At 43.7% G+C, this 16,101-nt stretch overlaps 1 protein-coding gene across 1 annotated transcript; it reads right to left on the bottom strand.

Moving 5' to 3' along the window:
- Positions 1-878: 878 nt before the first annotated feature.
- Positions 879-2,609, bottom strand: AMT1;2 (ammonium transporter 1;2). Its single transcript, XM_022045706.2, has one exon. The coding sequence runs from the start codon at positions 2,555-2,557 to the stop codon at positions 1,010-1,012; it is 1,548 nt and encodes a 515-aa protein (XP_021901398.2). The 5' UTR covers positions 2,558-2,609; the 3' UTR covers positions 879-1,009.
- Between the last annotated feature and the right edge of the window lie 13,492 nt (positions 2,610-16,101).

Below are 16,101 nucleotides of genomic sequence, written 5' to 3'. Positions count from 1 at the left end.
CTCTGTTTTCAATTAAAATTCCCTCAAATAATGCTACAAATTGATGGGTTTTCTTTAATAATATCAATATATATATATATAATGGTCCAACATGTGTATTATTGTAAAATTATTTATACTAAATATTAAATAATTACATTAATAATATTTTAAAATTCACGGCATAAATTATAAAGATTTTAGATATTAATTAAACCATCGGAAGACTAGAGATCTCTCTTTATAAAATTATATTTAAATCTTTTGAAAGTTAAAATGAAGCCCTAGATGGATCCCTAATCATAATTTTTGTTTTAAACCAAATATAGATTAATCAAGTTACTAATTATCCATCTAATTAAACCCCAACTTGATTGAAGCCCTTTAAACCCAACTAAGTTCATCCCTTAATTTAATTTTTCCATCATATAATTAAATAAATTCCAACTATGTTCACATAATTAATTAAGGGTTGGTTAATTACATTCATAATGTAATTTTCTTTAGTTCCCACTAAGACTCAATTTAATTAACTGAAATCTTCAAATTTTAATTATAAATCAAAATAATGGGTAAGATGAAAATAGCATTCTAGTTCCATGCTAATAATAACTCCATTTAAATTTCAAATATTTTTTCAAAAATTTTGGCATGTAAAATACAAATTTCTCTTTTTAGAATTGAAGATATGAATTACACGTTTAACTATATATGCAACAACTATATGTTTATATTAAATAATTAAAATTTGAAAAAATAAAATTATTTCTAATATTATATTTAAAATAATTATATTATTAAGGAATCAATTTAATATTTAGACCTATTACATTATAAATTAATTTCATTACGTCTATAATATATTTATATCTAACAAAAGCTCTAAATATAACAATATATTATCTCAACAATCCATGCTTTTTATACCTTATGAACAGAGTTTCACCCTTCACAAAATTTGTACATCCTCAATTATCCATTTTTTTTACATCGCCACAAGAAAAAAGAAAATTAAATTAAAATTTGACCATCACACAGTAGGTCTTGGTTGAGGGTCACGATCCGGTGTAGGAGTTCCACTGGTAGGCTCAATCTTCCTCATCATCATTGCCCAAGTCTTCCCCGATGGATCATCTTCATCGTGATATAAGTATGCAAATCCACCGTGTCTCGTTAAATCCATCCCCGCCATCTCATCATCACTCGAGATTCTCAACAGTCCCATCTTGTGGAGCCCATAGAAAAGTGGGCCCATCGTCGCACTTACCCACCCTACGATCACCACAACCTGTACGATCTGAGCGGCTAGGAGCTTCCCACCGCCGCCCATTAGTAAACCGTACGGTCGTCCGGGTTGACCCGGGTAGACTTCGCTCACGTACTCTTTCGTCGCGAATAATCCGGTGAAGAGTAAACCCCACGCGCCGCAGCCGCCGTGGAGTTGAGCCGCCTCCAGGGGGTCGTCGTATTTTAGCTTCAGTGCGAGCATGTTGCAGCTGATTAAAACCCATGCAGCTGCGAATCCGCAGATGATTGCGGCCCAGGGTTCTACGACGGAGCAGCCGGAGGTGATCGCCGCAAAACCACCCAATAAACCGTTACAGACGTCTATGACGTTCCAGTGACCGACTAGTAATCGTTTACTGAACAAGGTGGTCAACGCCGCCGTACACCCAGCCAAGGTGGTGGTAACGGCGGTTCTTCCGATGGCACTCCATTGACCGTAGTAAGGACGAGTGGTACTGTATCCTTTCAGGATGGTTAGAAATGAACCCGGGTTAAACCCGTACCATCCGAACCATAACAAGAAAGAACCGAGCACCACCAACGAGGCGCTGTGACCTCGAAGAGCGACGGACCGGCCAGACCGGTCGAACCGGCCTATTCTTGGTCCTTCAATGAAGGCGCCCCACAAGCCTGCGATACCACCCACCATGTGAACCACGCCGGAGCCGGCGAAATCAATTACTCCAGACCCGAATAGGAGATTTTCGGGCCGGGTGGGGCTGGCCCAGCCGTCACCGGACCAGAACCAATGGGAAACGATGGGGTAGACGAAGCCAGTCAAGAAGGAGGAGTAGATTAGATAAGCCACGAACTGGGTTCGCTCGGCTATCGAGCCACTGGTGATTCCAGCCGCTGCAATGGCAAATGCCCATTGGTAGAGGAAGAAACTGAAGTCGAAGGAACTAGACGGGAGAGTTGACAACCCGAAGAAGTGACGACCGATGAAGCCATTGGAGGGGGAGCCGAAGGCAAAGGCGAAGCCAAAGAGATAATAGGAAAGCGCACCGGCGGCGGCGTCCAGCACGTTTGTAAGCATGATGTTCATGGTGTTCTTCGCGCGAACGGAGCCGGCGCAAAGCATGGCAAAGCCGAGCTGCATGGCGAACACCAGGTAGGCCGAGAAGAGAAGGTACGTGTTGTCAACCGCGTAGGTTGTCTCCGAGAGCTTATCCGACACCGCTGACAGCCGCGAACAGAGAAAAGCCGCAGCAGCCGTCGCGTTCGGATTGGCTCCAAAGAGCGGAGACAGCTCCGAAGCTGAGCAGCTCATGACAGACTCAGAGGTTGCCATGTATGATTGAGAGAAGAAAGGAAATGAGAGAGTACACTGGGGTTGATGGGGGAGATATATATATATATATATATATATATATAGAACAAACTGTAATTGAAACTTTTATCACACACGGGTCCACATTCCACAGCCAAATTCAAAAATTTACTGATTTTTTTGAACTTTTTTCATAAGAAATTAATTTATTATTAATCACATGGGAAAGAATATAAAATAAAATTCGATGGTTCTTAAATATTTCTATACACAACATTGTTTTTTTTTTCTTTTTTCTTTTTTCTAATAGGGTAGGAAATCACAAGTCATGAATGTTTAATTTTCAGATTTTGCATGTTTGAGGAATCAAATCTATTTCGTTTTTGTTCTAGATTTCATTTTATTGATGGTGATTTTGTACTCAATTCACCCATCTAATTTTAAATTATATTATATTATATAAAGATGATAAAAATTTGAATAAAAATAACAATCCAATTTTAAGTTAATTCTATATCTGGAAATACAAAAATATATGGGTTTTATTTAAATCAAGGATAAGAATGAAATTTATTTAATTATGCATCAAATAATTAGAATTTACTAATTATATATAAACAAAATAGGTTTTAACTAAATGCAACATTAGTTAAGTGATTTTATTGTTAAATTTAGTATCTTTTATAAAGTAGAAATGTAAAAGTAGGAACGAAATAGGCTAAACAGAATATATTTATTGGTTGTGATTATGTTTATATGCTATTGTAGTGCACTTAATATAAGGTTATACAAGTTTAATTTGTGTGTCTTATTACATTTTCATTACACCAATTTATATTTTATAGCATTCATTTTGTTTCAATACTTTTAACTGTTAAATGATATTATAATTCAAAATGTATCTTGTCATTTTAGAGAGTGAAATTTTTTGTTACATTTTTTCCAATTCAAATGAGTGAATTCATATAATGGTTATAATACAGAGGTAATCTGTAATATCCGAGTGCAGAATTTGCCTGAAATAATTTTTTTATTTAAAAAATATATATAAATAATTAAAAATTTTATTTTAATTTACATTTTATTAAATTTTTTAGAAAAAATAAATTAGGAACGAAATTGAAAGTAATTTTAAAAAAAATTAGTAAAATTGAGAATAAGAATAGTATTTTTGAAAGAAAATTTAAAAATAATGGGTAAAATCACAAAAAGAGTAAGTTTGACCACGAGGGATGGTCCAGTCAGCACCCACGGCGAACCAGAGCATGCCATGTGGCAACACGTTGACATCGACACCATACAGGAGGCCACGCGGGCGATCTGCGTGCCTAACTATCTGACGGTCTAGATCACATCCCGCTGCACGGATGACCCAGATGCATTTTCTCTTCAAGCACGATCGGACGGATGGGGTTAATCGCGATGAACAACCAAAATTCATCCACACAAGCAGCTTAAACGAAAAATTATCGAACACTCATCCTCGCTCCACGTCAACTCAAACGAGCAGCTTGGATCGAATGAAGAGGAGTATAAATACTCCTCTTCACAGACAATCAAAACCCTAACCGACAGAGGGGTGAACGGAGAAGAAGAAGAAGGACAGTCGGGGAAAGAATCAGATATCGAAAAAGGAGGCCGACCACTGTCGCCGTCGCACCGGAGCCATCACCAACACCAAAATAGGTATTTTTTTACCCTTCCCACTCGAAATTTAATCTCGAGTCTCCCTATGCCCAAATCAGAGCCAAAAGGTCGATGGGTGAGCCGAAAATTGTGGGCAAAACTCAGCCGAGCTGCCGCGACCAAAATAAAAAATCCTCTCCAATAATCCCCTTCCTGTTTTTTGTTTCACGTGATTTTTTGACAACTGTGTTCACCGTCCTTTTCTGGTGCAGGTTAACCAAAGAGGAACCCTAGCCGCGAAGGAGGACCGGTGGAGCTGCCGCACTCAGAGACCTCCTTGCTGGTAGGTTTCGATTTTTTGCCTTTCTCAGTCAGAGGCTCCCTAATGTGTTTTCTCGTAGGATTACTGTAACGGCCCCGGAAATTTAAAATGGAATGTAAATTAAAAATATCAAATGCGGAAGCGAAGTCAAAATTCGATTAACATCCCTTACACTAAAACCAAAAACGTGTTCAAAATATAAAAGATCAAACTAACTAAAAGAGAAATTCGAAAGTAAACTATGAATATAACTTTGGAGTCTTTAGGTGTCCCCTTCGTCGTCTTCTTGCGGAACGGGCTCGGGAACGATGTCTTCTTGATCTGAAATGATTAAATAAGGAATGAGCTACACTAGCCCAGTAAGGACATCACGATATCTCACCGTCACGGAGATAAAGGTGGGTAGAAAACACAAAAAGACCAAGGAGCATAATTTACAATAAACTCATTTATCAGTAATAAAACATTTTACCATTCACTTACCTCGGTGAAATTCATAAAACAATATAAGAAAACAATAATATTATCATCATCATGAAATCATATAAACTGTGTAACATAATACTCATCACGCCCTTGCAATTCAATCATTTCACAATTACTTTTCCTCATTCACCAGCCTACTAGTATCCATGGGGATCCATAGGGGTCCCGCTACCCGTTACCCTTAATACCTGTAATCAGATTCCAGGGCCATCCCCATACCCCGTCCGGTATGGGCGCCAAAATTGTAAACCTCAATACCCCATCCGGTATGAGGGTGAAACGGGCCGTCCCCATACCCCGTCCGGTATGGGCGCCAAAACTGTAAACCTCAATACCCCGTCCGGTATGAGGGTGAAACGGGCCGTCCCCATACCCCGTCCGGTATGAGCGCCAAAACACATAAGATCTCCATACCCCGTCCGGTATGAGAGACCACAATCACGGTAGGGTCCCCTACGGACCCGGTCCGTCCACCATCTCCCCGGATATATAGTCAGGCTGACCAATATTATACAATTACCCATTTACATATTCTGCCATTCTTCTTTCCCTCAATCATCATCAATTCGCATTTAGATAAGCAAAACAGTAATTCATGCCAAACAGACAACATACAGTATCGGTATTTCAGTCATTCAACCAATAATAATAAAACAGTAAAATATGCACACGAAACTATAAAATGAAAACATCAAACCTCATACTGCATTTAATACTGAAAATTAGATCAAACAATAACAGACCAACATTGTATCAGACTCGGGCTCCATTGGCAACCTGAATTAATTATACATCTATAAAGTCTCAAAATACTGTTTAATTATTTATTAAGCTTTAATACCGTGAAAGAAAATAGGGTGAGGGGTCCTTACTCGTTTCGGGGTCCGAACACGGCTTCACAGTGCGCCTACAGGCTGTCCCTAATTTTCCCTGAATTTTTTCTCGGGGAACTGAAACGCACTACTGGTACCTGCACGTGTTCCAAAAAAAAATCCAAATTAGGCCCAGGGCCCCTTTCGGCCCAAATCGCAACTCTGGCATGGCGGCTCCGCCGTGCTCCGGCGACGGCGCCGCCGCTTGCGGCGGCGGTTTGCCTCGGGTTGGCCGTTTTCGACCGAATTCGGTCACACTCGCATTGGTTCCTGTGATAAAACAACCCTACGGCCCTCGGGGGGCCGAAAATTTACGAAAAACCGCAGCTTACCAGCGGCGGTGCTCTCGGGTGCGGCGGCTCTCCGGTGAAGTTCGTGTTTTGGTGATTCGGCTCTGATCAACCTGTAGAGAGAAGAATGGTGATCACGGTGATATAAAAATTGCATTAAACGGAGGCCGGGAAGGGCCTCATCGGAGGCAAAAATCGAGAAGGGGCGCGGCGGCGCCACTGGCTTTCGGCCGTGTTTTTCAGCCGTTTGGCCTGGATTTTGGCTCCGATTTGGCCACTGGGGGGATCAGCGTGGAAAAACGAGTCGGGGGTATGAATTTTACCTCGATCGGCAGTCGGAAATCCCTCCGGTGCGGCAGCGGGTGGCGGCGACCGGCTTCTGGTTCGTCTTCTCCGGCGAGCGGCAGGCGGCTAGGGTTTGGGGTCTGGTGTGGGGGTTCTATTTATAACCCTTTGCCCTTTTGATCTCAGCCGTCCATTTTGATTTAATCTAGGCCGTCCGTTTTTGATTAAATCTGGGCCGTCCGTGCGATTAAATCTGGGCCGTCCGATCGCACGCTTGATCTGGACCGTCCGATCGCGCCTACGTGGATCGCCAACGTGATCCGTTTCGGAACGACGTGGTATTGCCACGTGGCAGGTCCCGGTTGGCCGGGACTGCTGACCGTGCCTGCTGACGTGGCTGCCGACGTGGCTTTTTTTTTTTTTTTTTTTTGGTCCCTTTTTTCGGGCGCTACAACCCTCCCCCTTTTAAAGAAATTTGGTCCCCAAATTTGTCTCATTACTCTTGATCGAACAGATGGGGATATTGGGCCCTAAATTCTGATTCCAGTTCCCAAGTCGCCTCCCTGGGCGTGTGGTTCTGCCACATAACTTTTACAAATGATATTTTCCGGTTGCGGAGTATTCTGCTTTCTCGGTCCGTGATACTGACCGGTACTTCTTCATAAGTCAAGTCCTCTCGGAGTGGAAGCGGTTCATGAGCCAAGACATGAGAAGGGTCCGGATTGTACTTACGTAGCATAGATACATGGAACACATTATGAACCCGGGAGAGCTCAGGAGGCAGTGCAAGTCTGTAGGCAGTGGTACCAATCTTGTCTAAGATCTCAAAGGGTCCAATATATCTAGGGTTTAATTTTCTCCTCCTGCCGAACCTACTAATTCCCTTGAAGGGGGTGACTTTAAGAAACACCCGGTCGCCTTTCTCAAAGGCCAGGTCTCTCCTCCGGGTATCAGCATAACTCTTCTGCCTACTCTGAGCTGTCTGGATATTCTTGTTGATCTTAACTATCTTCGACGTGGTTTCTTCTACCAAATCCGGGCCGAACAATCTTCTATCGCCCACTTCTTCCCAATAGATCGGTGACCTGCACGGACGCCCGTATAGCGCCTCACATGGGGCCATGCCGATGCTTGCTTGGTAACTGTTGTTGTAAGCAAACTCTATCAGGGGTAGGTGGTCGTCCCAATGGCCCCCGGAGTCAAGGACACAAGCTCGGAGCATATCCTCCAGCGTACGAATTGTCCTTTCTGATTGCCCATCGGTTTGGGGGTGGAAAGCAGTACTAAGTGACAGCTTTGTTCCCATAGCTTGCTGGAAACTATTCCAAAATCGAGAAGTGAATCTGGGATCCCTGTCGGATACCACTGTTACTGGGACTCCATGCAGTCTGACTACCTCCCGGATATACATTTTTGCCAATTTGTCCAAAGGATCAGTCATTCTGATAGCCAGGAAGTGGGAAGACTTAGTGAGTCGGTCAATAATTACCCATATAGCATCATGTCCCGATCGTGCCTTGGGTAGTCCCGATACGAAGTCCATGGTGATATGTTCCCACTTCCACTCTGGAATCGGTAAAGGCTGAAGTAACCCGCCCGGGCGTTGATGTTCTGCCTTGACCTGCTAACATACCAAGCACTTAGATACAAAGTCGGCTATATCTCTCTTCATCCCATTCCACCAGAACCGAGGTCGCATAGTTTGGTACATTTTCGTACTTCCTGGATGCATGGCGAACCTTGAACTATGGGACTCCGTCATGATGTCTCTTTTTAACTCACTATCGTCTGGGACACACACTCTGTCCTTGAAACGAATCAATCCGTCGGCAGAGATTTGAAATTCTGAGCTCACTCCCTGTTCTGCATTCTTCTTGCGGGTTACTAGGGCGGGGTCGATTGACTGGGCTTCTTTTATTCTTTGGATTAACTCGAGTTGGACTGCTAGGTGGCCCAAACATGTGATTCTCTTCAGGTCTCGCAGGCGAACCTGCTGCGTAGCCCCAATGGACCTACATTCTGAAACCATCAGATGGGCTAGGGTGCCTGCACTTTTTCTGCTGAGGGCATCGGCCACCACGTTGCCCTTACCTGGATGGTATAGGATGTCACAATCATAGTCCTTGAGGAGTTCCATCCACCTTCTCTGACGCATGTTGAGATCCTTCTGAGTGAAGATATGCTTCAAACTTTTATGATCGGTGTAGATCTGAAAGGTCTCTCCATACAAATAATGGCGCCAGGTTTTCAAGGCGTGTATGATTGCGGCAAGCTCCAAGTCATGGGTAGGATAGTTCTTCTCATGATTCTTTAGCTGTCTAGATCCATATGCTATAACCTTTCCATGCTGCATTAGGACACAACCCAGGCCCAGATAGGAGGCATCACTATAAACTGTGTACCCTCCTGATCCACTCGGTAGAGCCAGCACTGGTGCAGTAGTCAGTCGCTTCTTCAACTTTGAAAAACTCCTCTCGCAGTTCTCATTCCATTCAAACCTTGCATTCTTCTTTGTGAGTCGGGTCAGAGGAGCTGCTAGACTAGAGAACCCCTCGACAAACCGGCGGTAATAACCTACCATCCCTAGGAAACTGCGAATTTCCTTAACTATCGTCAGCCTTTCCCAACCAAGTACCGTTTCAACCTTTTCGGGGTTCACCGACACCCCTTCCTTCGATATAACATGTCCTAGGAAGGCGGTTTGTTCGAGCCAAAATCCACACTTGCTCAACTTCGCAAACAACTTCTTTTCCCTGAGTACCTGTAGGACTTGAGCAAGATGATGAGCATGTTCTTCCCTACTTTTTGAGTAGACTAAGATATCATCGATGAACACGATGACAAATTGATCCAATAATTCTTTGAAGATTCTGCTCATTAGATCCATAAAGATGGCCGGGGCGTTGGTTAGCCCAAACGGCATAACCAGGAACTCATAGTGTCCGTACCTGGTTCGGAATGCCGTCTTGGGGATGTCTTCGGCTCTCACTTTTACCTGATGGTAACCTGATCGTAGATCTATTTTGGAAAAGACCTGTGCACCCTGCAACTGATCGAAAAGGTCATCAATCCGTAGAAGAGGGTACTTGTTCTTAATTGTTACCTTGTTTATCCTTCTATAATCAATGCACAGTCTCAACGTTCCATCCCCTTTCTTTGCAAAAGTAACCCCGGCACCCCATGAGGAAATGCTGTGTCTAATGAAGCCACTGTTTTGTAGCTCAGTTATTTGTTTCCTTAGCTCTTCCATCTCGATGCGGCTCATTCGGTAAGGAGCTACCGAGATGGGCTGAGTTCCTGGCTGTAAGTCTATGGTGAACTCGACCTCTCTGTCCCCTGGTAGACCGGGCAGTTCATCCGAAAATACGTCTGGAAAGTCTCGGACTACTGGAATCTCTTGGATACAAACTTCTTTCTTGGGTTTACCTAGTTAGAGAAAATACAATATTAAGGCACTGGCAATTTAGAAGAAAAGAATTTGCCATTAGGGGAAATCAGTATCGAATCAATTTTTTTTTTTTTTTTTTTAACTTGTAAATGGCTCCTCGTTGGGAGGATTAAATACAATCTTTTTGTTAAAGCAGTCTATAGTGGCGTGATACGCCGCTAGCCAATCCATTCTTAGGATTACATCAAAATCCCCTGTGTCTAACCCTATCAGGTCTACCCTTAATTTCCTATATGCTATCTCCACCGCACATGCCCTGTAAACAACCTCTCCTAGCAATGTTTCCCCCCCAGCGGTAGATACAAGCAAAAATGAATCAAGTCTATCAGGTGATATACAAATTTTGGAAGCAAGAACATGTGAAATAAAAGAATATGATGCACCAGTATCAAACAAAACATGAGCAATGTGGCTAGAGATAGTAAGGTATGTACCACGTCCGGGTCTGCGTCGGCATCCTTCTGGGTAAGGTTGTAAACTCTGCCCTGGATTGGAGGCCTCCCTTGATTCTGGTTCCTAGGGCACTCCCTCGCATAGTGCTGGGCACTGCCGCATATGCGACAGGTGTTGTTGAGGCGGTAGCAGGGTCGGTCCCCATGATCCCTGCCGCAGTACTGGCAGATCTTCCCACGTGCTGCCCCCATAGCCTGAGGAGGGGTCTGGACGGCAGGCCTGGGCCTCTTACTGGGTTGGACAGGCATGGTAGGCGCTGGCCTGCGGAGCGGGGCTGAAGGTCGGGAACTTCTCGCTAGCTGAGGGCGGGTGTCGAAGCTCCTTTCTATGATCTGCGCCTTTGCCAGGACTGCCGAATATGTCTCGAGCTCCATCACCAATAAGTGCTGTCTGATCGTCGGGCGGAGACCCCACTGGAATTTCCTGGCCTTTCGGCTCTCATCCAACAATGTCTCCGGGGCATGTCGGCCCAGCTCCAGGAACTTGCGGGCATACTCCGACACTGTCATATTTCCCTGGACCAATTTAGCAAATTCCATTTTCTTTAAATGTTGGATGTGTTTAGGGAGATACTCCGCATGGAAGGCCGCTAGGAACTGCTCCCAAGTAACTGGTACAGGCAGGGTGGCCCGCTTGAGCTCCCACCAGCGTACTGCCTCCCCTACCAGCATGTAGGAGGCAATGGCAGCCCTCTGCTCACGAACTACTCCCAAGGTCTCGAAAGCTCTCTCAGTCTCTGTCAGCCAGTATTGGGCCTCTTCGAAAGAGGATCCCCCTGCAAAAGAAAAATGGTTCAGTCTTCTGTACCTCTCTATGAAGCCGGGGTCGATCAAGGAGGGAGCGGGGTCCCGAGGTAGAGGGACTAGGACCGGCTGAGGGTGAACTGGGGGACCCTGTGGTGGCGCCTGCTGATGTGGTGGGGGCACTGGAATGTGCTGTGGCGGCACCTGTTGGTACTGTGGCTATGGTACCGGGTCGTACCGCGGCTGTGGTGCCGGGTGGTACTATGGAGGAACAGGCTCCTGCCGGGGTGGCTCGGGATCAGCCTGCTGTAGCGGGGGCTCAACCTGCGCTAGCGGAGGAGGTCTGGGTAACTTCCTTCTCTCCTCTTGCCTTCGCTGGGCAGCTACGAGGGCTTCCACCATCTCATATAATCTGTCTAAATCCTCCCGAAGCGAATTATCTTGGGCCGCTCGGTTTAGTGGGGGCTTTCCTCTCATCATTTTTGTGTACCTGCATTCACAAGGAATGGTTGAGTAATGACCAATCGGTGAGTATTTCTTTAAGGGACTCTAGTGTAAGGGATGGGTCCGAGGAAATGCGGCTCTGATACCAACTGTAACGGCCCCGAAAATTTAAAATGGAATGTAAATTAAAAATATCAAATGCGGAAGCGAAGTCAAAATTCGATTAACATCCCTTACACTAAAACCAAAAACGTGCTCAAAATATAAAAGATCAAACTAACTAAAAGAGAAATTCGAAAGTAAACTATGAATATGACTTTGGAGTCTTTAGGCGTCCCCTTCGTCGTCTTCTTGCGGAACGGGCTCGGAAACGATGTCTTCCTGATCTGAAATGATTAAATAAGGAATGAGCTACACTAGCCCAGTAAGGACATCACGATATCTCACCGTCACGGAGATAAAGGTGGGTAGAAAACACAAAAAGACCAATGGAGCATAATTTACAATAAACTCATTTATCAGTAATAAAACATTTTACCATTCACTTACCTCGTTGAAATTCATAAAACAATTTAAGAAAGCAATAATATTATCATCATCATGAAATCATATAAACTGTGTAACATAATACTCATCACGCCCTTGCAATTCAATCATTTCACAATTACTTTTCCTCATTCACCAGCCTACTAGTATCCATGGGGATCCATAGGGGTCCCGCTACCCGTTACCCTTAATACCTGTAATCAGATTCCAGGGCCGTCCCCATATCCCGTCCGGTATGGGCGCCAAAACTGTAAACCTCAATACCCCGTCCGGTATGAGGGTGAAACGGGCCGTCCCCATACCCCGTCCGGTATGGGCGCCAAAACACATAAGATCTCTATACCCCGTCCGGTATGAGAGACCACAATCACGGTAGGGTCCCCTACGGACCCGGTCCGTCCACCATCTCCCCGGATATCTAGTCAGGCTGACCAATATTATACAATTACCCATTTACATATTCTGCCATTCTTCTTTCCCTCAATCATCATCAATTCGCATTTAGATAAGCAAAACAGTAATTCATGCCAAACAGACAACATACAGTATCGGTATTTCAGTCATTCAACCAATAATAATAAAACAGTAAAATATGCACACGAAACTATAAAATGAAAACATCAAACCTCATACTGCATTTAATACTGAAAATTAGATCAAACAATAACAGACCAACATTATATCAGACTCGGGCTCCATTGGCAACCTGAATTAATTATACATCTATAAAGTCTCAAAATACTGTTTAATTATTTATTAAGCTTTAATACCGTGAAAGAAAATAGGGTGAGGGGTCCTTACTCGTTTCGGGGTCCGAACACGGCTTCACAGTGCGCCTACAGGCTGTCCCTAATTTTCCCTGAATTTTTTCTCGGGGAACTGAAACGCACTACTAGTACCTGCACGTGTTCCAAAAAAAAACCCAAATTAGGCCCAGGGCCCCTTTCGGCCCAAATCGCAACTCTGGCACGGCGGCTCCGCCGTGCTCCGGCGACGGCGCCGCCGCTTGCGGCGGCGGTTTGCCTTGCGTTGGCTGTTTTCGGCCGAATTCGGCCACACTCGCATTGGTTCCTATGATAAAACAATCTTACGGCCCTCGGGGGGCCGAAAATTTACGGAAAATCGAAGCTTACCGGCGGCGGTGCTCTCGGGTGCGGCGGCTCTCTGGTGAAGTTCGTGTTTTGGTGATTCGGCTCTGATCAACCTGTAGAGAGAAGAATGGTGATCACGGTGATATAAAAATTGCATTAAACGGAGGCCGGGAAGGGCCTCATCGGAGGCAAAAACCGAGAAGGGGCGCGGCGGCGCCGCTGGCTTTCGGCCGTGTTTTCTGGCCGTTTGGCCGGGATTTTGGCTCTGATTTGGCCACTGGGGGGATCAGCGTGGAAAAACGAGTCGGGGGTATGAATTTTACCTCGATCGGCGGTCGAAAATCCCTCCGGTGCGGCGGCGGGTGGCGGCGGCCGGCTTCTGGTTCGTCTTCTCCGGCGAGCGGCAGGCGGCTAGGGTTTGGGGTCTGGTGTGGGGGTTCTATTTATAACCCTTTGCCCTTTTGATCTCAGCCGTCCATTTTGATTTAATTTAGGCCGTCCGTTTTTGATTAAATCTGGGCCGTCCGTGCGATTAAATCTGGGCCGTCCGATCGCGCCTACGTGGATCGCCAACGTGGCCCGTTTCAGAACGACGTGGTATTGCCACGTGGCATGTCCCGGTTGGCCGGGACTGCTGACCGAGCCTGCTGACGTGGCTTTTTTTTTTTGGCCCCTTTTTTCGGGCGCTACAATTACACGTAAAATCGATCAAAATCAACCTAAACCGACAGAAACTTGCCAGACCGAGGTGAACTGCCACTGTAGGCGGTGGGGCCGGCATTGATCAGAGCTTTAAAATTTACCCAAAAAGTTTTAAAACGCCTATTTTGATTTTTTGGAGTATTTTTGGATATGTGACAGGTGTTTTAATTTTCATAAGAAAAATCTAGAAAACCCAAAGACCGCCAGGAGGTGCAGTAGATAGTACGGTATTTCGAACACCGATCTGGGTAAAAATCTCTCACCCTATTTTCTATTACATAAATTGAAGCTTAATAATCGATAATACTATATTTTGTGAAAATTAGAAAACTCTAAAAATAATTACAAGTCACTAATGGAGGCAGAATCAGTCCGTTCATATTTACCCTACTTTACTATTTATTTTACCTATATTGCTTAAAATGTTTACTATTATATTGTGTAAATTAAATTGATAGACTTAATTGCTCTCTCGGTTATTTAGTTTACCTCATTACATATCCACCATTTGTTGGTTCATTTTTCAATAAATGTTTCAATTATATTTCCTGGTATACATATTGCTTATTTGCATAACCTACTATTGATCTGTAAATATAAGTTATTGGTATGTAACTGGCAATCAACTTATACTTTGAATCTATGTAAAAAAGGTTTACTGGGTGCCCTGAAAAAGGATGGACAGATCCGGTACATAAGGAACCCTACTGTGGACATTGCCTCAGTCGGACGAGGCTGAGAAGTCCCATACCGGAAGGGTTTGAAAAATCTGGTTCACTCTCATACCAGATGGGGTATCGAGGCGATGGTGTGTTTGGCATCCATTACTGAACGGGGTATGGGAACAGCCGAGTTAGTTGACAAATCTACATATTAGGTTCACAAGTAGAGGAACATCCCTATGGAAACCTAGGGGTTCTTGTAAGCAGGTAAAAAGAAAAATTATCGTTCTTGCTCACTTGTAAATGAAATCATATTGTTATATGAGTAATTGTCTTTATAGTTTGATTTTAAAAAACTTGTAACAATAAGTATAGAATAAATGATTTTCTTTATGTTAAATGAATTTGCTTAAATTAAAGATTCTATTAGTTATTTTATATTTTTTTTACCAACTATCAATTTTTGTATTAGTGATTAATGTGATATTCTTACTGGAGTAATATAGCTCACCCTCATATTAACCATTTCAGATCAAGAAGACCAAGATCCAGATCCTGATCAACAGAGGGTTGTGAGTAGGTTTTCTCCCGAACCTCATCAAGTGCTAGTGGAGGTTAACCCCTTATGGCATTTATTTACTATTTTTAGTTATTTATTTCATCTTTTTTTTACGAATCACTGTAAAAGGGACATTACTGTGACCTTATTGGTCACTCTAATTTACAGTGTAATGAATGTAAACCCTAACATTATTATTTGCTTATGCATTTAAAGTATGAATTCATTTTCTTTAAGTTCTGGACCTTTACAATTGGTATCAGAGTCAGGTTCTTCAGAATTATTTTTTACATAGAGATTTAAAAATACTAGAATATAACCCGACACTCAAAATTCTCTTATGAAATACAAGTACAAGGATATGAGGAGAAGAATATCCTTATTAAATCGAGCAGCCTGGGATGGGTCATTTTGAGAAGATATCGATCGACTCTTTAAGATATTAGAGAGACTTATCTCCGTCCAGTGGGTTCAAAAAGAAAGGAGGGAGCTGTCTGATCCTCCGCTCCTGCAAAAAAAGATTTGGTGCCACCCCGATATAGCTCTACTCCTCCACCATATCATCTGACACTACCACAGTACAATTTGGTGCCTTCACCATACAACCAGGTGCCACTACAGGGCCGTTCAGTCCCTCCCTAGCATAATCCAGTCCCTCTTCTATGGGAGCCAATTTCACCCATGATGGACCCAACCTACATTGAGAGGTACAAAAGACTAAACACATCTACTTTTACAGGGGCATCCTCATTTGAAGAAGCTGAGTATTGGTTAGTAGAGACAGAGAAGACCTTTGCAATAGTTGGGGTGGTTCCCGGATATAAGCTTATACTTGCCACCTATATGCTTGTGGGTGAGGTAAGTCGGTGGTGGCAGCTGAAGCATGCCACCCTGCTTGTTCCAATCACTTGGAAATAGTTTCTAGTAGCCTTCAATGCAGAGTACCTTCTAGAGCATTTTCAGCATTTGAAGAAAATAGAGTTTGCACACCTAGTCTAGGGCGATATAACAGTGTCAAAGTATGCCCAAAGGTTCC

Source organism: Carica papaya, chromosome 6 (assembly GCF_054855325.1).
Source record: "Carica papaya isolate Zhongbai chromosome 6, ASM5485532v1, whole genome shotgun sequence".
Taxonomy (NCBI): domain Eukaryota; kingdom Viridiplantae; phylum Streptophyta; class Magnoliopsida; order Brassicales; family Caricaceae; genus Carica; species Carica papaya.
Note: the sequence above shows the minus strand (reverse complement) of the source record. Positions and strands in the feature narration are given on the sequence as shown.